This window comes from Polyodon spathula, chromosome 15, assembly GCF_017654505.1.
Source record: "Polyodon spathula isolate WHYD16114869_AA chromosome 15, ASM1765450v1, whole genome shotgun sequence".
NCBI classification, from domain to species: Eukaryota; Metazoa; Chordata; class Actinopteri; order Acipenseriformes; family Polyodontidae; genus Polyodon; species Polyodon spathula.
In genome coordinates this window covers 11,606,863-11,630,199 of record NC_054548.1, presented here as the reverse complement: position 1 = coordinate 11,630,199, position 23,337 = coordinate 11,606,863, and the positions used below count along the sequence as shown (strand labels likewise).

The window sequence follows — 23,337 nt, the reverse complement described above, 5'->3', positions numbered from 1 at the left end:
ACACAAGTTATTAGGACCTCATCTGACCCCACCTAATCTAATAGTCCTACAGTGTGTGCTGCAGTGACAGTGAGCAGTAGGATCTTAGTACCTGCAAGACAAAACCACATGCTGTGAATAAAGAGTGTTTAATTATATTTACAGGGTTAGAAACCTCTACTAGTCCTGCACCCAGTCCTGGGTTTAAGAACCCACCTTGTTCTGACTTGTGGAAGTTTCTACCCCTGTAAATATTGTTAAAAATTGAAACCAACACGTGTCAAGGGTTTGAACATTGAGGCCTCTGCTAAATCTGCTCTCAACAGATTGCACTTGAATAAGTCTTACTTGTTATGTACTTGTTCATGCAGCTAACTCAGCTAATGTTGCCCAAACTCCTGGCTACTGAATTATTTAAATACTATACTTAATGGATGTTAATTTGGAAACCCAGGACAGGGTGCAAGGCTAGTATCAGTTTCTAACTCTATTTACCACCAGTGGAGGGTCACAGTACAGAAAACAAACGGAAGTAGAATGCATGCCATGCTACTTATGTTTCTGTATATGTTATTGTAAGCATATGTGTGAGAGCATTTGAGACTCAAATGAGGCAATGCCCACTTACAGTGTCCAACTGTATAGCCAACTCAGTCCTCCCTTTGTCTCCTGGATTCATCATAAGAGTTGATCTATAAGACATATGGAAAAATGAATAGATGCTTCTCTTAAAAACCAGGTTGTTGCATCACAGTGGAATTCTTGTTTTAAACTCGTTTAGAGACACTGTTCGAATGGAGCTGGTCTTAGCGAGGGTTAACAAGGCTCGTCCTTTCACTGTGGCTGCTTGGGCTGAGGCAACTGCTCTGCTTGGAGAGCTTATACTTCACTTACGAGTTACAGTGGAAGAGGCCTTTGAACATTTGTGTTATCTACAGTATGTGCTTGTTGTTGTCTTGTAAATAGTGTATGTCATTTATTACAGCTTTAAAAGGGAAGTGATTGGACTAGATTTCACATGCTGGAATGAATAGATAGACCTGTTGTGCCTTTAAAAACCAAAAGCAAAAAAATAAAAATGGTTGTTCACTTCCTAGACCTAATTAACCCTTTACACTAGCAGATTTGTATGGGGGGCCTATAATGTGCTGTAGAAGAGACAGAGTGCGAGTTCACAGTAGGGTCAACCCTAAATCTTAATCTACAATGGGGTGTCTCTCTGCTCAAAGGACATGTTTTTTTGACAGACAAGCACTGGTTGAGGTTTGATGAGCTCTTGGGCCCCTCAACATTACATGCAATAAAATATCCTCTACTAAAAAAGTAAATCAAAGCTTATATGATTGAATAATAAAGCTATATATTTTCCCATTGTTGCATCGTGTATTACAATGGCTATGTTTCAAACATCTGTCAAACAAACTTTCATGTGTAATTCCCTGAACAATGAACACTGCTGCAGTTTACTCATCCTCTTCTGTGACACAGAGCAGAAAATGGGAGATATTTTGAAATTGTTAGAGACCCCTAACCAGTGCCCCCGGAGATAATTTTCTTTTAAACAAAATGTGGTTTTGTACCCAAGGCTTTATGGCTTTTTTTAAATTGAAAAATGTGTGCGTACATGATTAAAATCACTCAATAATTAGGGAAAGATGAACTGGGTAGGGAATTGCAGTTGCAGTCACATTAGTTTTTACAGTTTTTGCAAAAGGGTCTAGATAACTGAAAAGTGGTAGCACAGAATACTAGTATAGAAATGAAGGATTGGTATCACTTGTTTAAAAATACTGTGTGTTAGATATACTGACAATATTACTTCTGCTTCAGAAGAGAAATGTTGTTGTATCAAGAACATATTGAGGGCGGTACCGCATACACCACAGTTCAAAGATCTAGTATCAGCTGATTTCTCTGCAATCGGGCATCACTGACAAATGGCCAGTTAACAAGATATTGAAAGTAAGCTCAACGTGTTTAAAATAACAAACTGGTTACATTTATTTATTTAGTAGTCATTTATCTGTTTGTTGAATTTCAATGTTGTCTTCTTGTTTAATCATTCCTTTAGGAGTAGCTTGGCAGTAGCACTTCTGTGTCATTATAGGTAGCTGTGTTTCCCTTTGGTTTTCCCATTAGCTGTTGCATTTGGTTATTGTCAGACTGTCAAAAAGCCATTGTTTAATATTACTGTATGTTTTCTTTTATATGTGAGCCTGGCCCTGAACAAGATTCTTGGTGTATAAATGCATCAAGCATTTCTCTCTTTTGTCTAATGTCTGTATCTTTATTTTTGCTAGGACAGTGTGAGAACGTCAACATGCTTAAAAATGCAGGTTGAATTGTGATGTTTTAAATATGGGTTTCAAGAATTCATCCATTTCATTCCTGTGCGTCTGGATCCCTACTTTAGAAAATAATCTTGACTTCAATGGGTGTGTTTCTCTTTGCTTCCTTTTATAGTCTCAACACAAGAGCACATAGTGTAGTATGTGTGGGTGATGGAGCTTTCAGTTTATCTTGAAGCGGGGTAGTAAGCTTTGGCAGAGACTGCTAGTGCGTAGTGTCTAGAAACTTAGAAAATCTTTCTCAGAGGTGTTTATTCAAGTTTGTAATCCATTCAGCAAATTTTAACTTTTTTCTTTCTTTTTTTTGCTAAAAAAAATAACACAAATATATACACTTAATGTAATTTTATTGCCCAACTTTCAGGGATGTTATCAAAATAATTTACTTTCCCATTAATTGTTCATAGGTACTGTACTTTTGACACTTTTGCTTTTAACATTCATTGGATCACACACCTCAGTTAAGGTTATATTCTGAGCTACTACAGTATGTGCCTTTCGCGGTACACATGATTGTGAGACTTTTTATCCCCCATTGGGGATGATTATCCCCACGGTGGAAAAAGGTGAGGTGGGTGGCGCTAAAAAGTGGAGGTATGTTGAACTTGCTAAGGACCTGCTAGATCTATACCAAGAGACTGAGTGATTCTATAGCACAGAATGTGCATGTAGCAAGAGAACCGCTTGTCCAGTTGTGATGGAACTTTTTAAGGACATTCTTTAGCACAAATGATTGATTGCATCAAACCTGAGGTATATGGAACCACCCTGTTTCTTTGCCTTTATGTCAGACTTGCATTATTAAATGTACACACAGTGTATATTTGTAGGTTTTAGCGGTTATCTTTTACATATTACTGATTTCTCATTCATCAGCGACCGGCCATGACTGTACATTAGGCATTGACAGCCATGGTGGATGAAGATTGTCACTTACATGGTTATGTTTTTCTTTTAAATTCTTGTTTTTATTTATTCCACGATACTCATAATAAAAATTGTTTGGTTTGTTCAGAGAAATGGAAATGCTCCCAGGTGGCGTAGCAATGTTCAAAACCAGGTCTTCCATTTATAGCTGAACTCAGACAGAACTGAAACACCTTCGTCTTGAGCAAAAAAGAAAACTATGACCAATGTCTAAATCTAGAAATGTGCTAGTTCTGGAATCACTACTCTTTGATGCTGATATTCATTTTGCCTACAACAGCAATTAGATTTACTGAACGTGATTATGTTGTAATTGATGGTCAATAGGGATTCTGTTTCACACTTAAAAGGGGGTATGCCTAATAGCCTTATGCAGAGGGGTTGGCCTTATTTCTGTCATGAACACTTTGTACATTGTAATTCACTTAATGGAAAGGCTGTTTTCTGAAGAAAGACAAGGGGCCTTCATTGAAAGAGGAAAGACGACTGCTCCAGCTCATTTGCAGACAGAACCTTCATTGATTTGGTGAAGTGGACATGGAAGTTAATTTTGTTCAGAATCCGTCTGCCTTTTGTGCTGCTGTTGCTTGGCATGCAATAAAATATCATACCAGCACAAACCAGCTTTAGGATACAAACTAGACTTCAAATTATAACCGCATCAGGATCATCAACCTCAGATTCCAGTGTCATGTCCATAGATTTACGAACATGCTTATGATAAACAATATTAGGTCTTACCATACAAATTGTAGGATATTTGTGCACCTTTGTAGGGAAAGTACATGCTGGTCCAAGGTTTATTTTATTCTCATAAATCTTGCCAACGCTGTTTGTGTTCTTTCTATGATAATAGTGTAATCTGCAACATAGTACTTAAGTCTCAAGCATTTCTCAAGCCATGCATGTTTATCAAGCAAGCATTTTTAGAGGTTTGATTCCATAGTTTATGTCTTGATTTATATTTTTTAATGATATTAAATCATTTTATCTATAGCACATAGTTACAGCTGATTGACTTTGTTCATATGTATTTAGTAGATCAAAGTGTAGCTTTGTAATTTGTTCAGCTAATATTTTATTGCTAATTTCTGTTGATTCGATAAGAGGAAAATCTTAATTTTCTCTTTTGCTCCACTCTTGATTTCCCTCAAGTATTTTGCTCTCTCTGTTTCGCTGTTAACATCCAAAGACCTTCAGCCATGTCCATTCCCTTTCTTTTTAACAGACTAGCCATTACCTTAATGTTGACGTAAAAAAAAGGCTAATTTAAAACATACTATATAATAGTATTAGAGTGATAATGGTATTGCTGTAGTGTGTCTTTAGCATGGCCCTCTCTGCACAGGGGTGTTTGCAAATTGTGAAGCATCTACATTATAGAGAAGGAATTGTTCCATTTAAACTCCATAGAGTATGGGATATATTATCTTTATTATCACAAACTGTATAAAATGCCATTTAATGTTCCCATGTCCTTCATTCCAAGAAAACGAGTAGTCTAGTGTACAAGATAGTACACACTGTACATTTTGCTAACCCAGGGGTATTAGTACAGTACAGCAGGTGTGTAAATCAACTCCAAAAAACAGCAAAATGTTAATTCTAGATTATTCACTATTTCAACACTGCAGACCTTTCTGGTACAGAGGCGAAAAAAGAAAAAATGGTGTCCCTGAACAGATTTTGTTTTTTGTGTTATTTTGATAGTTTGAAGCCTAAACTATAACTTGGTAACAGCTATTTATGTTAAACAGCTTTAAAATCTTTATTTTTCATAACTTGTACACATTTCAGTCGAGGGCTTTTCGTGTGAGAACTCTTAATTATGCATAATTTAAAGTGAAGCAGGCGGTCAGTCAAAGCTCAAGTTTTAAAAAAACCCTACATGCCTGCATGCTTTGACTTACATATATATTGCACATTTAGAGCAGTTTTAGAGTTTAGTTGCTGCTGTATTTGGATTGCACTTTTTTTTTTTTTTTACCAGAATGTAAAATTAGGCAAGGCCTGATAGCAGAAGCTGTACAAAAAGTGGTACTATTCTATGAATTTACTAAATTCTGAATAATATCTGAATCAGATTCCCTTTTTAACCCATGTTGTTTTTACTGATCAGAATTTAAAACATTATGTAACACTTGAGGCAACAGGAACCCTTCAGTATAATACACTGATGATTTTACATGGCTTTATGTTTATGTGTTTGTTTGTGTGCGATTTTGTAGTTTCCCATGCTCCATCATAGTTCACTTAAGATGCTTAACCATAGTTTGCTGTGGTTCTTTCTCACCACTATGAATATCATCCAGGTACTTGATTTTCCAGAGGTTTATTTCATTGATCTTAACACTGGCGGTTGCAAATACCACTATGAGATATTGAAAACCGAACATTATGAAAATCAACCATGTCCATCTGTGCAAGTACATCTCTATAGTCCATTTTCATCACTACATCCTCATCACCTAATGAAAATCCCACTCTTGATCTGTAAGGATACAGTAGGAAGGGAATCAGTAGTAGTGGTACTGTACATGCATCTGGGGGGTCAGTCTCTTTTTAAATAAACTTTTTTGGAAACTGAATAGATGAAGTGGATGTTAATTTTCTTCAGTCCTATGGAACAACTGAGCTACACTTTTTGGTAAAACGCTACATGGTGTCTCTAATTACTGTATATTTATATAGTAGTTACTTAGTAAATACATGTGTACAATTTTGTTATGCATAGTTACAGTGTACTTAATGTGTAAATATTTTTTGCATAATATAACCCTAACCCTTAAAACCCTAACCCTTTTCTGATACAACTGTGTTCTTACTTATATCGTGCTAAATGTTCTACACATTAAGTACATTGTAACTATGCATTATAACATTGTAAGTACACACACATGTATAAGTGTGCATGTATTTACTAAGTAACTACTATGCAAGGTAATAAGAGACACTTATTGTAAAGCATGACCCACTTTTTATAACAGCTATCCAACTAGACATGGTGTTATGTTCTTTTTTTGTCTTCTACTTTGGAATATCCTTCAGCCACCTTAAATGTTTAATATCCTGTTATTTACAGTATTGCTGTTTCTGCTTTTACCAGGCCTACTAACAACAGATTTGTTTTTTTAAAACCCGCAGGGTTTACTTCTGAAAAGACTCCTAATAAAAGCTGACTTTCTGAAGTGAGATGGTTTTAGAAATTGTCATTAGGCGCATACAACAGAATCACAGTTTCAGATGTGACAGAAAATACAGGTTTACACCGCTAGTTCTAATCTCTGAAACCACCTCACCTCAGTCTTTCTAGAAGCAGACAGTATGAGTCATTTTTGCTCTAATAGTTTGTAAGAATAGTACATCATATAAACAGGTAATACATTTAATATCGTGAAAATGTAGATGATAGAAAGTATTTATTTCTTACTGCTGAACATGTTCTGTGCCACTGCTGCAGGTGTGATCAGACACTGTTAGAGGACCAGTGAGCTTTTCACTCAAAAACCCTACATGCCTGCATACTTTGACTTACTACTAGGTAAAGGGGGTATCATGGGTCTATGACAATTCATCACCAACAATTCATCACGAGCAGTTCATCACCAGCTACAATTCATCACCAGCAGTTCATCACCAGGTACAATTCATCACCAGTGACAATTCATCACGGAGTGTGCATTATCTTATCACAGCTGCTTAAAACGCTACTGGTGAAAATGACCCGTGCGGCGCTTATAGGTAGTTCGAAATTTCGGCGCTTCTAGTTTTAAAATAAAGGTTTGAAAAGTAAACTTGTTATTTTTGTTTTGTTTTTTTACTTGTTTGTTTGTTACTTAGGTGGTCACGAACTAGTAAAAGTTAGTACATTATGGGTTTTATTTATGTAATTTGTAAGTGAATACATACTGCATCTGTTATTTATGATTTATTATAGCTCTGTTTGTTTTTAGCACAGCTTTTATGTTATATTGTGGCCTTAATCGGTGAGTTATTGTCCGTGATGAATTGTCGCTGGTGATGAATTGTTGGTGATGAAAAGTTTGTGATGAAAAGTGTGTGACAAATTGACAGGATACTGGGTATCATTCCTGTTTCCTGATCAATCTTTATCACCAGACAGCTTACAAGGGCATGCAGGTAAAAGCCATAAGGATTCTTAAGTTGTCTGGGGCATATCCAGGCTGCTGTTTCATGAGTTTCTTTTTTTTCTGAAAAATACCAGGCTTTCTTCAATTTGTTTAGATTTAATGTAGTGCAGAACTAAGCGATAGCCACAAGACAGTCAAACACTAATATTATTTAGATAAATTGCAAGTACTTAAAGTTTAAACAAATTTCTGTTAACTTTTACATTGTTTTGAAATATTTTCCATCCCATGCATGACATGAAGAACTACAGTGATTGTAAATTATACTCTGTAATAGTGGGAACGGAACAGTTTGCAGCCTTATTTACTGCCTATGGTGACTGAAATAAGAAGCTACAGGTACATGATATCAACCAGTACAATAAATTATGCAGTAATTAAATTAAGTATAAAAATTGTTTATTAACAATTTTATAGTCTATAACTATAGACTATATAATCCTAAAATCCTCTGTTGCAAGAACTGAGTGTTTTTCTTTGTTTTGACAAGTGCTGGCAAATTAAATCTTGCAAAATTAACTAGCAAAGTCTACCGGCACTCTTTTAATTCTTAAATAAATTTAAATAAAGCTCTACCTTTCCTGCCCTGCTTGTCAGAATATCTTTATTATTTTAGTTTATTTAAAAGAGAAATAATTCAAAGCACAGTATATATAATTTGTGCATTCAGATGTCTGTTGAGTTTTCTGGATGTCAGTAAGCATTAAAACGTACACTGTCTGACGGATGAAGGTTTTGTTAATGGTGGTGAGGATGTGATAGTATTGGTATGTAGTCTGGACCACATTCTGTCATTGTTTAGTTGTGTTTTGCATGGAAAGAAACATCTACAAAATTAGAGTGCTGGGAAAGTGCATGGATCTAATTTTGTTGCACATTTTACTCTCTCGGGGTTGTGTGTTCAGGGCGAAGGAATGGGAGAGAGTGTAAACATAATAAGGTAAATAAAATCAATTGCTACGTTGTGCTGGAGGACCAGCACAGTACTTGTTTGTTTAGTGTTCGTCCCTGTATGTTAATGTCTGTTAATTTTGGTTATCTGTCTGTTTATTTTGGCGTCAAGTACCGTGTGCTGTTTTTTGTTTAAACCTTTTATTTGTTTCATTCAATAAACTCAGTGAGCGCAGCCATTGCGTCTCAGTTTCATCCGCCAGTACTGCCTGTCTGTGTACTCCTTTCTGGCCTGACATCACCCCTACACCCAGCCTGTTCACAGTAACGTAGGTATCTGACATATTTTGGAACAGTTTACCAGTAGTAAACAGCTTTTTATCACGTTCAGCTTTGCACCATTATTGATCTGCAAAGACTGCGTAAAGCATTTGGAGTGGCTGCGGATGCAGTGAGATTGAATACTCCTCAACACAATATTGCTTCTTTTTTTGGTGCATTACATGTTTTGAACATGGCCTGGAGTTAATGCCAGCACTGGGAAGTCATATCCTTTTGAAAACAACTCCCCTGTTGTGATGTGAGGAGCACAATGTTCATTCAGAATTGGCTGAGATCATTTATTTATGAAGACTTGTTGTCTTCCAATAGAAACAGACAGTAAAAGAAAGAAATAAGACGTCTCTGTGGAGCACACTTGGTGCACCAAAAACAACGTGACTCCTGTATATTGCCAAAGATTTTGGAATTGTTTTGTGGGAGGAGATCAGTGAATCTGGAAAAATCAGACTTCATGTTATCACTGTCAGTTTGATAGGACCATCTAATATGGCCAAAGTGTTTACAACATCTACATTTTGGATAATCTTTTGATAATGTTGTCCTATAAGGGGGAACTATAAAGTGTTCTAGACAGCAGGCTGGGAGAACCACAGCAGACGATAGACCACAAATGTTCGTCCCATTGCTTTCTTGCTGATTGTGCCAAGTGGGGCTTCAGTTTACGGTTCTTTGTGGTAACTTTATACTCTTGCTTTACATTTCAAATGTAGTCTTCAAAGCTCTTGTGAATAAGTTGTTCCTTGTCCAGAGGCCTAACTTTAATTGTCAGTAAGTCAGCATGAAGGAGGCTTTTATGAGATTTAATGTATGTTCTTGATATGCTCGTATTTTGTGAATTCCTGTCATACTGTTTGTAGTTTTCTACTTCTGTGTTTGTAAAGGATGTTTGCTATTTTTTCTTTTCAAATATTCATGCAAATGTATTTTCCTGTTGTATTTACAAAGTATGTATAATACACTGATTTTACTGAAATGTACAAGATGAGTGTGTTTGGTTTGAGCACAAACTGCTAGACACTGTGCACTCTCTTGTCATTAGCAGCAGGGAACCTACAGTTAAGGACAAAGGGTTGGGTTCTCATGGTTTTTTTTTGTTTATTTGTTTTTTTTGTGTTGCTGTATTAATTAAAAATAACAGTATTGTCAGTGATTAACTGCAACTACTGACATTTAATAAGAATTCATCAAGTCCAGCCAGACAGTCTGAGGCAGCTGTGGTCTGCTACGATTCTTATTATCTTCTAGAGAGGAATCGTAAATCTTCACTCCCTGACAAGTCACCCAAAATAAAACAAATCTGCTACAATAAATTAGTTTAAAGGGGGGAATCTTGCCTGAATTATTTTCTTCTGGTTGAATATGCACTTTCTTGAATCTCCTACTGGCATAATGATGTTGTTGCACGATCAAGAGCCCGTGCAAGTTTGAGCAATGCAAGATAGATGTCTACACTGACTCATTCTGCAGTATTCCTGGTCTTTACTGCTCCGAAACCCTGGCCTGGTACAGTAGCCCTCATTACAGGGTTTGCTACCCTTTTTATGCAGGGTTTCATTACATTCAATGGGAGCCAGGTGTACCTCCTCCTGGCTCACTCCCATGGCATTCTGGGGGATGTAGTCCTTTAACCCCTCCTTGAATACATTTCACATTTACAGTATAGCCACAATGATTGATTCAACAGTTTGTATTTCCTCACCGGTGTGCTGTAACTTGTTAGACATAATTATAATGAAGAAACTTTATCCTGTTGGAAAAGGCACATTGTGCAGCTGGGTTCATGTATAAAGCTCAGGACATCTATGGAATTATGAACTAGACATGGTTAACCACTGTATTTTGTTAAGAAATAGACAAAAACAAAATAAGTCTTTAGACTTGCTTAAAAGCCGACAAGGCGGCAGATTCATGGCTTTTTTATTACCCTCTGCATCTGATCTGATCTGATCTTAGCTGTTTAAATACTGGGCCAAAGTTAGTTTATTTAAAGACATCAGAGAGATTGTGGTTTTTTGACTAGCAACAATTGTTCTCAAAAAGGAGTACAGTGCTTTCATATCTTTTTATTTCAGATGTTACACATTTTTGACAAAATACCCAGATTGAAAATAAATATATTCTTGGCCTTTATACAGTATCTAAATTAAAAAGAAAGCATGTTGAAGCTGTTTGATATATTATGGCTTGTCAGTAGATTAAGAAGTGTAACATTTTCAAAAATAGTATAACCTATAGATGTAAATATTTAAAATTTCAGCAGCTATATCGGTGAAAGCCAGAACGAGCCCGACCCGGAATGGCATTATAATGAATTATATCACAAAACAGCAGAGAAAGTTACATAAACTTGAGAAGGCTATTTTTTAATTGCTTGTCATCCCTAAAATATTCTTCTCAAGTCTGTGTCACTTTCTCTGCTTTTTTTTTTTTTAATACCAGTAGTATTTTATTAATTAAGATGTTGTTCTGGGTCGTTTCATCTCGTTTCGGTTTTTACACCTTCCCAACACGTTAAATATGGAATTGAATAGACTTTATGACAGTTTAATATTGCTTTAAATCTTTAAAAGATAAACAGGCAAGAATAAAAAAAAGTGTAGGTATCCATCTTAGTACGATCACCGAGCATATAAAAAACAACACATTCCCTGCCAGTGTACAGTAGTTAAAATAATGATTCAATAAAACTGCCTGTGTATAATTTTTTATTTTTTTTTAGTAATGACAGAAGGGGGAATGTCCTGACAAAAATGTCAATGTCGGAGGATGGGAAGGGGTCACAAAATGTATTTTATCTATGCAGTTCCCTTTCAATTAGAAGATGACCGCCATAGCCTCGGTGCTTGGACACCCACGGCACCTTGAGGACTGTACACCTAAGCAATTTGATGCTTCAAGGTCTTTCTTTCTAGCCTTCCACTCCAGTACCCTCGAGACCCTCGGGCCCTTGGTGCTCCATAGCCTTTGTATCTTGGTGTTTCGACACCCTCTGTGCCTCGAGGACTCATCGCCTCAGCGCTTCAACGTCTGCGATGTTTCACCAGCACACTCAATCCCCTGTGTTCTTTTTTCAGTGCCTCAGTGTTATGCAGACATGATGTTCCGGTGCCTTGGCTCCGTCGATGCTCAACTACACACCTCGACTGAAATGTATAATTTCCACCTGTGCGTGTCCTGCAGGTAGAAAATGCCTCCACAGGACAAACACACCCTGTGTGCGAGGTGCCTGAACAGGACTGTCTGTCCAGCCTAGGGCTCTCAGAAGCAGTAGTGAGTACACTGCAGAACTCTAGGGCTTCTTCCACAAGAATGTTGTACACCCATGAGTGGAAATATTTTAAAAACTGGTGCTTGGCCAGAGGCCATGGTCCTGTGTGTTGCTCTATAGGAGTTATTTTAGTTAGTTTCTGCAAGATCTGCTATAGGTGGGTAAATCCCCTTCTACATTGAAAGAGTACCTAGCAGCCATATCTGCTTGCCATGTTCCCATCGACTCAGTATCCCAGGGCGCTCATATTCTGCTGACCCATTTTCTAAAGGGTGCTCGGCAGTTACAACCTCCTATAAAATACGTCCTCCCAAATGGAGTCTAGACGTGGTACGGGGGGCTCTCACGAAGGCCTCGTTTGAGCCCAGAGATACTACAGAGCTGAAATATCTCTATAAAGACAGCCTTTCTGTTAGCTATCACCTCCGCTAAGCAAGTTAGTGAACTACAGGCACTGTCCGTGCACAGTTCCTGTATGCGCATTTGGGACGATGGAAACTATATCATTGCTCACGAACCCTGCTTTCCTCCCTAAGGTGATTACAGTGTTTCACTTGAATCAGTCAGTGGAATTAGAGGCTTTCCATCCCAGTCCCTTCGTGGAGAGTTGAATAGGAGATTAAATTCCCTCTGCCCAGTTTGTAAGATGATATGTGAATAGAACGAGATCGCGGCATCAGTCTGACTAGCTCTTCGTTTGTCATGGTGAACAGATCCGAGGTCAAGCCCTCTCTAAGCAGCGACTAAGCCATTGGATTGTGAACACGGTTTCAGATGTGTATACTAATGCCGGCCTACCCACGCCTGGGAGGGTGGTCGCGCACTCAAAGGTGTGGTTACGTCATGGGCCCTCTTCAGATGTGCATCGTTGACAGATATATGTACTGCGGCTAGCTGGACTACCTCACTTACATTTACCAGGTTCTACAGACTTAATGTCGTAGATTCCTCTATGCCTTTAATAAGCAGTAGGGCCCTTGAGGTTGCACGCTCACACCACCAACACTAGATGGCGGTAACAAGATGTCTCTCAGATGCTATCCACTCATTCTCCCTCATGACGGCTCTAGTGTACTTTTCCAAAAGTGTTCAATTTGGCGATCATCTTGAAATTGAAAGGGAATGATAGGTTACGAATGTAACCCCGGTTCCCTGAAAAAGAAGATGACCGCCTGAGGTCGCATCACTCGCATTCGCGGGTCAATGCAAAAGAGACTTACATCTTCACGTAATGACTATTACTGTAAAACAAGAAAATTTTGCTAGCATGAAATGTTTGCTAATTTTGCGTTTATTAAAATTCAGAAAAATTTATGTGCAGTGAAATGTATTTTTCTTACATGTGCCGTACATTTAAAGAAAAAGAAGCGCAAACATTTATTGCAGCAAAAATGGACCGAAAAGGCTATTAGCTAAATTAAGTAGCCTCAGGCATATCTCAAAAGTATTCAATTTGGCTCTCATCTTCTCTTTCAGGGAACCGGGGTTACATCTGTAACCTTATCGTTCCCTTTGTTAAAAGTTTACAATTCAAACACTTTAGCATATGAATAATGTTTACAAAAAAATGGCATTTAGAGCAGATAGTGACTTTTTACTTGATTACTTTCACATTGTATTGTCTACACAAACTGCAACCAAGTGTGAGAAATGTATGCCGCTCAGATATATTATAAATCGCAAATTAACTCACCACTGAGCGCATGTACATAAGCCTGCTTGTAATAATGTACACCCTTGGAAACTTCGTTTTATTCTTAGATTTAATTTTAATGTAAGTTCCCACTGTTGAAAATGTTAATTCTGGCACAAAAGACAGATCACAATCACTGTAACTGACATTAGTCGTCATGATTGTTTTGAATTGAACCCTACCCTCGTTCTGGAATGGCTCATGAATATTCATGAGACGAAATTAAGAGTGGCCTATAGTTAACCATAGTTTTGACAATGGTTTACCATACATCCTTAGGACTTATTATGTTTTTCTGTGCTTTGAAAAGTTTCCACAATGCTAGTATGTTATCTTTTACTATACTTGTATACTATAGCACATTTATAGAAGTCAGATATTGAAAAGCTCGCATTTCTGTTAAGCTTTGCCCTGCAATGACAATCTTATAGGCTGCTGGCTTCGACCCCAAAACGTGATTTTATGAAACTACGCAAAATCACCTGCAGTTACTGCGATATTGCCAGCATCCATCAGGGAAAACAAACGTTGCACCATACAGATTATGTCCCTCTCCTTTAGTTCCCTGTTACTTTAATCTTACTATATCACAGAAAACATGCAGTTGTTTCATTATACTACAAAAAACAGTGCAATGGTTCAATTTGTTTATTATACATGACACTTTCCAGAACGTTCATTATGTTGCGTTATGAAGAAACGTATTCAGAATTCACAGCTCTTTAGTTTGACAACTGTCCTGTGGCTATACTATAGTTTTGGACAGTAGTTAAAAGAAAAAAAGCCATACATTCTTTCTAGTGAATTGGCTTTTGTTGAATGGAGGTGTAGAAGTATGAAATGTAAAGGGTCTTTTGAGTAAAGAGAAAGGAAATCAATGTGGTCTTTGTGTTTTTAAGAAGCATATATTGTATCTAAGCAATCATATAAATTCCTCTGCTTCTTTGTTTGCCACTTTAAATTAATATAAAATATAACATTGTTTATATCATAGGCTAACGAAATACTGTCTTACTGTGGAACACAGTAGAATGGATCCTGTTGTGGTGGCATTATGCTGAACAGTATGTAAATATGAGTGCTGCATACATAACATAGTGTACAGCTATGAACAAAGGTTTTGCATCACCCTGTATATATAATTAACAGATTTTGTTTCATAAAGTCAAATGAACTCTTCTGAATAATGTTATGTTAACATATTGAATTATGTACCTCTTTGTAGTTTTCCATGTACGTAATGAAAAACTGACAAAAATTTAAACACGTGACATTTCAAAATCGAACATGAAATACTTCCGGTAGACTTTTGCAATGTCATTTTGTAGTTTCTTTGATTACATGATGTTAAAAAAAAAAGATCTAAATTGTGTTCACATCGTTTTTGTGTGTGTGTGTGTATGTGTGTGTGTGTGTATTTGTTTGTTTTTTAAATTCTGTCTCAATCCTAAAATTCCAGGTGATGCATAACTTTTGGCCATAGCTGTAGAATTAATTCTGTTGTGGTGACATAATGCTGAAAAGCATATAAATAAGTGTGCAGCATACATTACATAACACAGGGTATACAAATAACATAGTATGTTACTATAGAAAAGTCTGCCATTTTAAAGGTGAAGTCTCCATACAAGTTTAGAGAATGTACAGTATAACCTTCCATGGAGAAAAAAAAGGCTGATTTGTCGGTATTCACTACATCGTTGACATTACAACAGAAACACCATAATTCTTTTTTGTTTCCCTGTACTAAAGGGAAGATTTTTTCATGTTCTTTAACTCCATTCATTCACAGAGAGTTAATTTTTCCTTTTTGTTTTTGTTTTAAGTGCTAGTAATGTTTCTTACCTCATTAATTTCCTACTCACAAAACCTTAATGCAATTATTAATGACACCTTATTGAGATAAACTGAAGGCCCGTCTGTGTTTACAGTACTTTTTTGAAAGAGCAATATAAGCAGGTGTCTAATGTATAAAACATATATGAATTTGAAATGCCTTTTTCCTTTCTAGTCTTGTCATAGGGGTAATTCTGAGAATGTCATTGTGAGGCGTGTGAGTAAAAATGGATTTTCCAGACAGTGATTTACGTGTAAAAATTAAAATTTTATTTAATATTACACAGAAAAAAAAAGAAAAATAATAAAGAAGGATGTGAGGGAGGGAGTGCTGGAGTAATCAAAAATAAAGGAACGGAAGCCTCTTAGTCCTCTTCATGCTCTGCTTAAATCCAAAAATAAAACAAAAAGGAATAAAAACAGAAAAGAGCCAAGTTAGTAAGGCCTCCGTTCGTGACACAGTCCAAAACTCCCACGTACTTCCCTCCAGCCTTTTTTTTCCCCTGCCTCTATTCCTTAGGACCAACCCTGAACACAGTAGCACGTTCCCTTTAGTATGCAAACCCCGCCCCGGTAGTCAGTGGATCACCAATCCCAAACTGACAGGTATCCTTAATTTCACTTGACTCCAGTGGCTGGAATTTACATACTCGTACTTCCGTCCTTAACCAAGGTGCCGCCCCTCAAAAAGATGACTTTTGTCGTGGTCACAAGACCTTGGTAAGGGAAGTCCCGAGTTGGTTTGATGCCTTCTACTGTTGGGAGGCTGAATTGCAGACCGAAACCCCTTTGACTCATCACAGTCATCTTAGTGAGGTTATGCTTGTAAAACATTTGAAATAAAGACATAAATAAATGTTCGTACTAGCATTTAACTACACACGAACACAAGAAGATTAATCCCTCAGCTTTTCTTAGGCCTTTGCAAGGTATTTTTGCATTAAAGATGCAGTATAAGCAAATCCACGTTCAGACATGCGACAACTAACACTGCAGAGTTAAATCTCATTGTAGTAACACTAATTCAATATTCTCTGGGAAGATTTTAATGCCGTCTTTAAATTGGTGGTACGAGCTATTTGAATTGGAAGAAGTGGCTGTCAGAAAATAAGACACCAATTAACCCAGCTCTGTGAATCTGGCCCAGTGTAGCCTCATTGGTTTCTTAACTGTTTCTTTATGTTAGCAAAAGTGGAAAAACATTGAAAATGTAGTTAATCAGAAACTTGCTACTTCAGTGGGGGCAACTGGGCACATCTTAAATTTGCAACAACTTGTACTTGTTGTGTGTATGGACTTAATTTAAATGGTTAATATAGTTAATAAACTTAAGAGAGTGTGACATAAAGGAGGATAGGCCACAATGGTCTATGAAGTCATCAGGATTAGGTATTATTTTCTGGGGGCTATATTTTTCGTTTAAGACCATTAAAATGTTCAAGCTTCACAGATGTTTGTTTGCTTTCTTTTAATGTAATTGTTATCTTTGCTGTGTGATTCATTTGTTTTCAAACTAAAATTTAGGAAATTGATTTATGGAAGGTACAAATAAACTAGCACAATATTGTAATGCAGGTATTCTATGTTCAGCGTGATATTGAAGTTTTCACTTTCCTGCTGTCCTTTCACAGGGTGGGAAGTCCTACACGGGGCCATGTGGAGGCAGAGACTGCAGCAGCGGATGCAAATGTTTTCCAGAAAAGGGTGCTCGGGTAAGTCCTCTTACTCATTGTTCAAGAGGTGTGTTATCAGGCAGAACATGCAAAAGCTGCCTAAGTACAGATTGAATGCTACTACTACGACTAGAGCAATACTATTACCACTAGAACCACTACGACTGACACATCTACTCTTATTACTCATCATTACACAATGAGGCTGTAATTCCTGAATATATTTGTTTTTTCTCCTCATGAATCAATATTGATTTGACATCTAGACATCATTTTGATCTGCTGATTCCTTTTGGTTTATACAGCTGTTCTGCTGACGTGTGTATTGTGATAGTATGTGCATAGAATTCAAGTTCAAGAAGTACAGTAGGTAAAAGCTCCACATGCACTTTAAATACAGTACAGGTCATGCACTGGTCATGCACATGCACTTTAAATACAGTACAGGTCATGCACTGGTCATGCACATGCACTTTAAATACAGTACAGGTCGTGCACTGGTCATGCACATGCACTTTAAATACAGTACAGGTCGTGCACTGGTCATGCACATGCACTTTAAATACAGTACAGGTCGTGCACTGGTCATGCACATGCACTTTAAATACAGTACAGGTCGTGCACTGGTCATGCACATGCACTTTAAATACAGTACAGGTCGTGCACTGGTCATGCACATGCACTTTAAGTACAGTACAGGTCATGCAGTGTATCTGCCTGATCTGCCTTTCAACAACTTTGTCCCGGAATTCTTTTGAAAACACCCTGGTGCTCATGGTTGAGTCTTTGCTTTGAAATGCACTACCCATCAGAGGGAACTTACAGGAACTGCTGAATTTATTCTCAAATCATGTGAGTCACTACAATTTAACACAGCTGGAGGCCACTTAACTTGGTGTGTGATTTTGAAGGTGATTGGTTATACCTGAGCTAATTTAGGATTGATATTACATGGGGGTGGGCACTTATCCAACCAAGCTATTTCAGCTTTTATTTTTAATTTTCTACAAATTTCTACAATATTTGTTTCACTTGGAAGTTGTGGGGTAGGATGTGTAAACAAATGAAAAAAAAAATATTTTAATGCATTTTAATTCCGGGCTATAAGGCACAAAAGGTGAACATTTTGGAAAGAGGAATCTGGTTCCACCATTACCTCCACTTGGCATTCTGGATGAAACAGAAGGATGTGGTGTTCCTTTTTGAATGAAAGAGAAGGATGTGGTGTTCATTTATGGTGGATTATTTGTTAATCGCATCAGTCCCAGAAGTGAGGTCACATGCATGGGAAACTGGCCTTGGTATGACTCTGCTGTGTCATAGGTGAGTTCTGACACTGGGGCTTTATTAGACGCCACTTAGCAGTACAACTACCTTTGAAAATGCTCAAGCAAAAAAGTTATAGGGCAAATGCACTTCACAATCTGAAATGATGTTTGTTTTCATATATACCGAGTATAGTGGGGGTATAAAACCTGGCAAATAGGTCTAGCTTGTTATCACCCAGGTGTGGTCAATGTTGTAGCATCCGAGTTAGATTTCCAGGCAAGCTTGATGTCCAACAGACACTTTTACATGTGTTCCCTTTCAGTATTGAATCCAAATTGAATAGATTCCAAGAACACAGATTCAGAATTGAGCTTATGGATTCTGAATACTTGATTTACATGTCAGGAATTTTGAAATTGTTAGTGTTGACCTGCATGTAAAAGTATGATTACTTACATACAGAAACAAAAACTTGCCCTGTCTGAAGCACATTACTATGATAATATACATTTCTTTGGCATGACTTGAAATCATTCTGGAATGAGAAATTACACAATTTAAGTATTGTTATAAAATAATGGCATATATGGGATGCCAAACAGGCAATATATCAACTTTGAGATATATACATCAATGTGTGATATATATGGGTTGATATTTATATATATATATATTATATATATATATATATATATATATATATATATATAGAGAGAGAGAGAGAGAGAGAGAGAGAGAGAGAGAGAGAGAGAGAGAGAGAGAGAGAGAGAGAGGTGATAGAGATGCTGATATATATATATATATATATATATATATATATATATATATATATATATATATATATATATATATATGACTGGGTAAGGTGTGTAAAATTGACGTGTGACACGTTTGGGAGTGGTAATTGAAACCAGACGTTTAAGCAAATCAGGGGGACCCTCCTGCCCCAGGGACTACTAGATTGACGAGGACGGGGTGTCTGCATGAAGATGTGAAAAAGCAGGAGTCTATAAATGCCAATAAGAATCCTATTAACAACTGACAGATAAGACAAGGTATCAACAACCTTAAATTGAATACAGGTATGTGTGTATTACAGACATGCAAATGCAGAATAAAAAGGGCACTTTCATATTCTTTGGGCTTGTTTTTTCATTTAATCAAATGTGGCCCCTCTGTTTTACAGGAGGATTCCAAATGTATCAGAAGACATTCTCAGAATACTTAAGAATGTCAGAATATCTTGATCTTATACATACCCTTGTTCAAAACTTCACAGGATTGTGTGTCTTACCAAAGATATTGGACTTTCATTTTCATTGAAGACAACTGGATAAACCATATAACAATTGTGGTCTTTTTTTTCTCTTTTAGAGTATTAGCTTGTCTGTTAGAGTGAAAGGCCAGCAGTTAAATTTAATGTCATCTCTTTCCAATTCTCAGCTACTATATTGAGAAAACTATGGCAATATAATTATTTAAAAAAAAAAAATGTTGCCAGGAGTCAATAGTCAGGAATGCCAATTTGATTTCCTGCCGTTGGATGTTGTTTCAAACTGTTATCGATGCAGTGTGGTCCATTGGTTAAAGTCCAGGGCTTGTAACCAGAAGGTCACTAGTTTAAATCCCACCTCTAACACTGACTGACTCACTGTGTGACCCTGAGCAAGTCACTTAACCTCCTTGTGCTCCATCCTGCAGATGAGAGGTTAAATCAATGTCCTATTGTAAGTGACATTTTGCAGCCTACCTCTGTAAAGCGCTTTGGTGGTGGTCCACTGTGAAAGGTGCTATATAAAGATATTATTATAATGTCACTGTGCAAAAAATAGGGTGGTAGGGTTGTGGTTTCGTAACTTTATTGGGTGTGTTTCTTCTTTCTGAAAAAAATTGTGCTAATGATGAACTGTAGTAACTTTGAGAATTTAGCCCATTTTAATATGTTGCTTTTCATCCAAAACAGCACTTAGAAATATAGAACTGACATCTTTTACATCTCTGAAATACATCTTTTCATATTTAGCTCTAATTTTACTTGTCATTTATGATATTTATCAAACTGTAGATCAACCTTTCACCCAGCTGCCCACTGTGTGCACAGAAGCTGGGAAACGAGGGGTTCCAGCAGTAGGATTACAGGCAAATAAAGTTTTATCAAAACAATACATTTTAATAGGAAGCTGTCTTGCATCACTACAGTACAGCACAGAAAGGGGAGTCAGCACTACTTTGATACAGTATGAAATGAATTCATGCTAACTATGTATGTATGTGATGTTGAAAGGTTAGGTGTCAGAGTACTCAGTGTCACTGGCACAATGCAGAATACCAAACATCCAGAATAAATGGTTTTGCCAGATGGGTATTTTTATATCAGAACCTCACAGTACACATAGCAACAACAACACCAAGTTATTTAGTTGAGATGAGTGCCACAAACCTAAAACACACACATTGATATGGATCTTTTAGATGTTCCACAGTTTTTTAAAGAAACTAATTATTTTGTAAAGCCTGAAAGCCTTTCATTGATAAACATTTTTAATAGGCTCATTAAAACCAGAGTAAGGTATAACAAATTGCCTTTGGCTTGCAGAATTTGTATGTTTCCTTTAAAAAAAAAAAGCTTAGTCCTACTGTATATTTACAGTGTTAACCAATCGTTCTAAGTAGCTAAACATTTGATATATTTATTAATTCATGTTATTGCATGGGTTTAGTTAATGTTGCATGGCTCTCTTCTAAATTAGACTTACTGAACTGACTCTTTGAAATAATTTTAAAAGCAGTAATTTCATCGCAAATTCTATAGTGACACTATTTTTATGGTATGGGAGAACAATCGTCCCTGTGGATTTTACTAAGAATAATCTCCATCCATCTGTCCACCTGTAGTTGTCTGAGTCAATATCTGAGATACTGCAAAAAAAGACAGATTTAAACAAATAGTAAAACAAGAGAGCATTGTACTTAAAGATAGATTATCACTGATCCATCTAAGTGACGATATGCTATATGGAACTGCACAAAAATGAAAAAGTAGAGTAAAAAGCAGCTATAACGCATGATGTACTCTATGTAAGAAGACAAGCAGTAAAAAGAGAATTTCTTGAAAAATTTTATGGAATAGGAGATAATATGATGAATTAATGTTCCTATTCACAAATTTTTACCTTGTTACTTAAATAAAAATTGTGTTTTAAAGGCTGTTTTGACAAATGAATTACAGTTTGGCATACAATAACCAATTCCAACAATGTGACGACAATCTAACTTTATTTTATTCATGAAAAAGGTCAAATTACCAAGGAAGTGCAAGACCATCTGAAAGCAAGGCTTGCAAACAGTGATCTCTTTAACCTAGTGTAATACCAGATGTTATGTAACATGAAAATGCACGTTTGCTAAAAACGTGTGTTTCTGTCAAAACTGCCCATTTGAGATATACAGTATATATTGAACAGATTTTTATCGGAGGGAACCTGTATTGAAATATGTTATTAGTTACAATCACTTAAACATGCAGTAGCCAAACAGCATTACTTTATCTCCATTTCAACAACTTCCTGTTTCAGCCTGACAGTAAGTCATACAGTTTGTGGTAGCCTGAGTAACATCCCTGGCTGACTACGTCTTTCTAGTCTCTTCCTTTCTTTAGTGCTTTTCTACAGTATTGTTGTGTGATACTGTGATAGAAATACAATGATTCTTGGTTATAAATCTCCCTCCTGACCTGTGAGGGCACTAAGCAGCGAGAACAGAGTTCTGTGGACGGGCTGGTCTGACAATTCTTTCCCTGCTTTTGTGGCCTGGAAATACAATTCAGCTCCTAACTACTGATTTGTTTAATATGGCTAAGAAAGCTTTTTTTGTTGTTGTTGTTGTTGTTGTTGTTGTTGTTGTTGTTGTTGTTGTTGTTGTTGTTGTTGTTTTTGTTCGAATCCTAATTTAAATACAGGAATATTGAGTTAGCAGAGCTGCTATCACTAGTTAATAATAATAACTAAAGCATCAGTGACGATTCTTATTATTATATTTTGGGTCTTGGCACTGTGTAAGAAATTCCGAGATTGTCTGTTTAAGATTTGGTTACAGAAGAATTCTGGAGTAAAATTAAATTAAGCGCTTACATTTTGCAAAATGATACTTTATGTGTTTCAATTCTTGTGCTAATTTATGGTATGTGTACATGTCATAAGACTAGCAAATAAACTGATTTAGGATTTGTAATTTTTGCAACAATATTCCCAAGTTTATTTCCCTTCTACAGCAACATTTATTTTGCGTTGTCTCCAGTGTATCCTGTACAGATATTAGAAGCACATAACAACCTTTGGCTTGCTATACTTTGTGTTTTGTTCAGAAAGGAAAAGCCTGTCGGAAACCATAAGTAAGTTGTCTGAACTGTCCACTTGTATCCCATATTAATCATTTGGACTTTTTGCACTAGAGCTGGGATTACCTTTATACACATTGATTTATTATTTTTTGTCTGTATGGTGTCATCAATAAATTATTTTCGAATTAGTTTCTTTTTTCGTAATACAGTACATTTAAATGTCAAGGAGGATTTGTTTTGTTTGTCTTTTCAAGATAGAACGCTTAGTCACACTGAACAGATTTTCGAAAGGCTGAAAGCTAATGGTAGTATTCAGGTACAAGGACCACACTGCAGATGACTGACCGTCTTGAAGGAGACTGCAGAGACCTGCTAATGCTTATCATAACAGTAGAAGAGTGTTGGGAAACAGTGACGTCAGTTTAAAACTCCTTTGAAATATGTGTGCAACTAAAACTATGATAAATGGCAGAAGAATTTCCAACTACAAGTGTCCAACAGCTTTTCCCTGCTATAGCCCCACTATTCAGAACCTCTGTAGGACAGAAATGAAAAGCTCTTATACACGCAACTGTACCCTTACAAACCCCAGCAGAGAAAGTACTTGATGTTGAAGTTCTC

General features: G+C 36.7%; 1 protein-coding gene across 2 annotated transcripts in view; it reads left to right on the top strand.

Moving 5' to 3' along the window:
* The window catches only part of LOC121328089 (collagen alpha-2(IV) chain-like), a 75,181-nt gene that overhangs the window by 3,722 nt on the left and 48,122 nt on the right, over positions 1-23,337 (top strand). For both annotated transcript variants that reach the window (XM_041272573.1, XM_041272572.1), the window contains exon 4: positions 17,067-17,147. In XM_041272573.1, the coding sequence (XP_041128507.1) occupies positions 17,067-17,147 (81 nt within the window). The remainder of the gene's footprint in view (positions 1-17,066; positions 17,148-23,337) is intronic.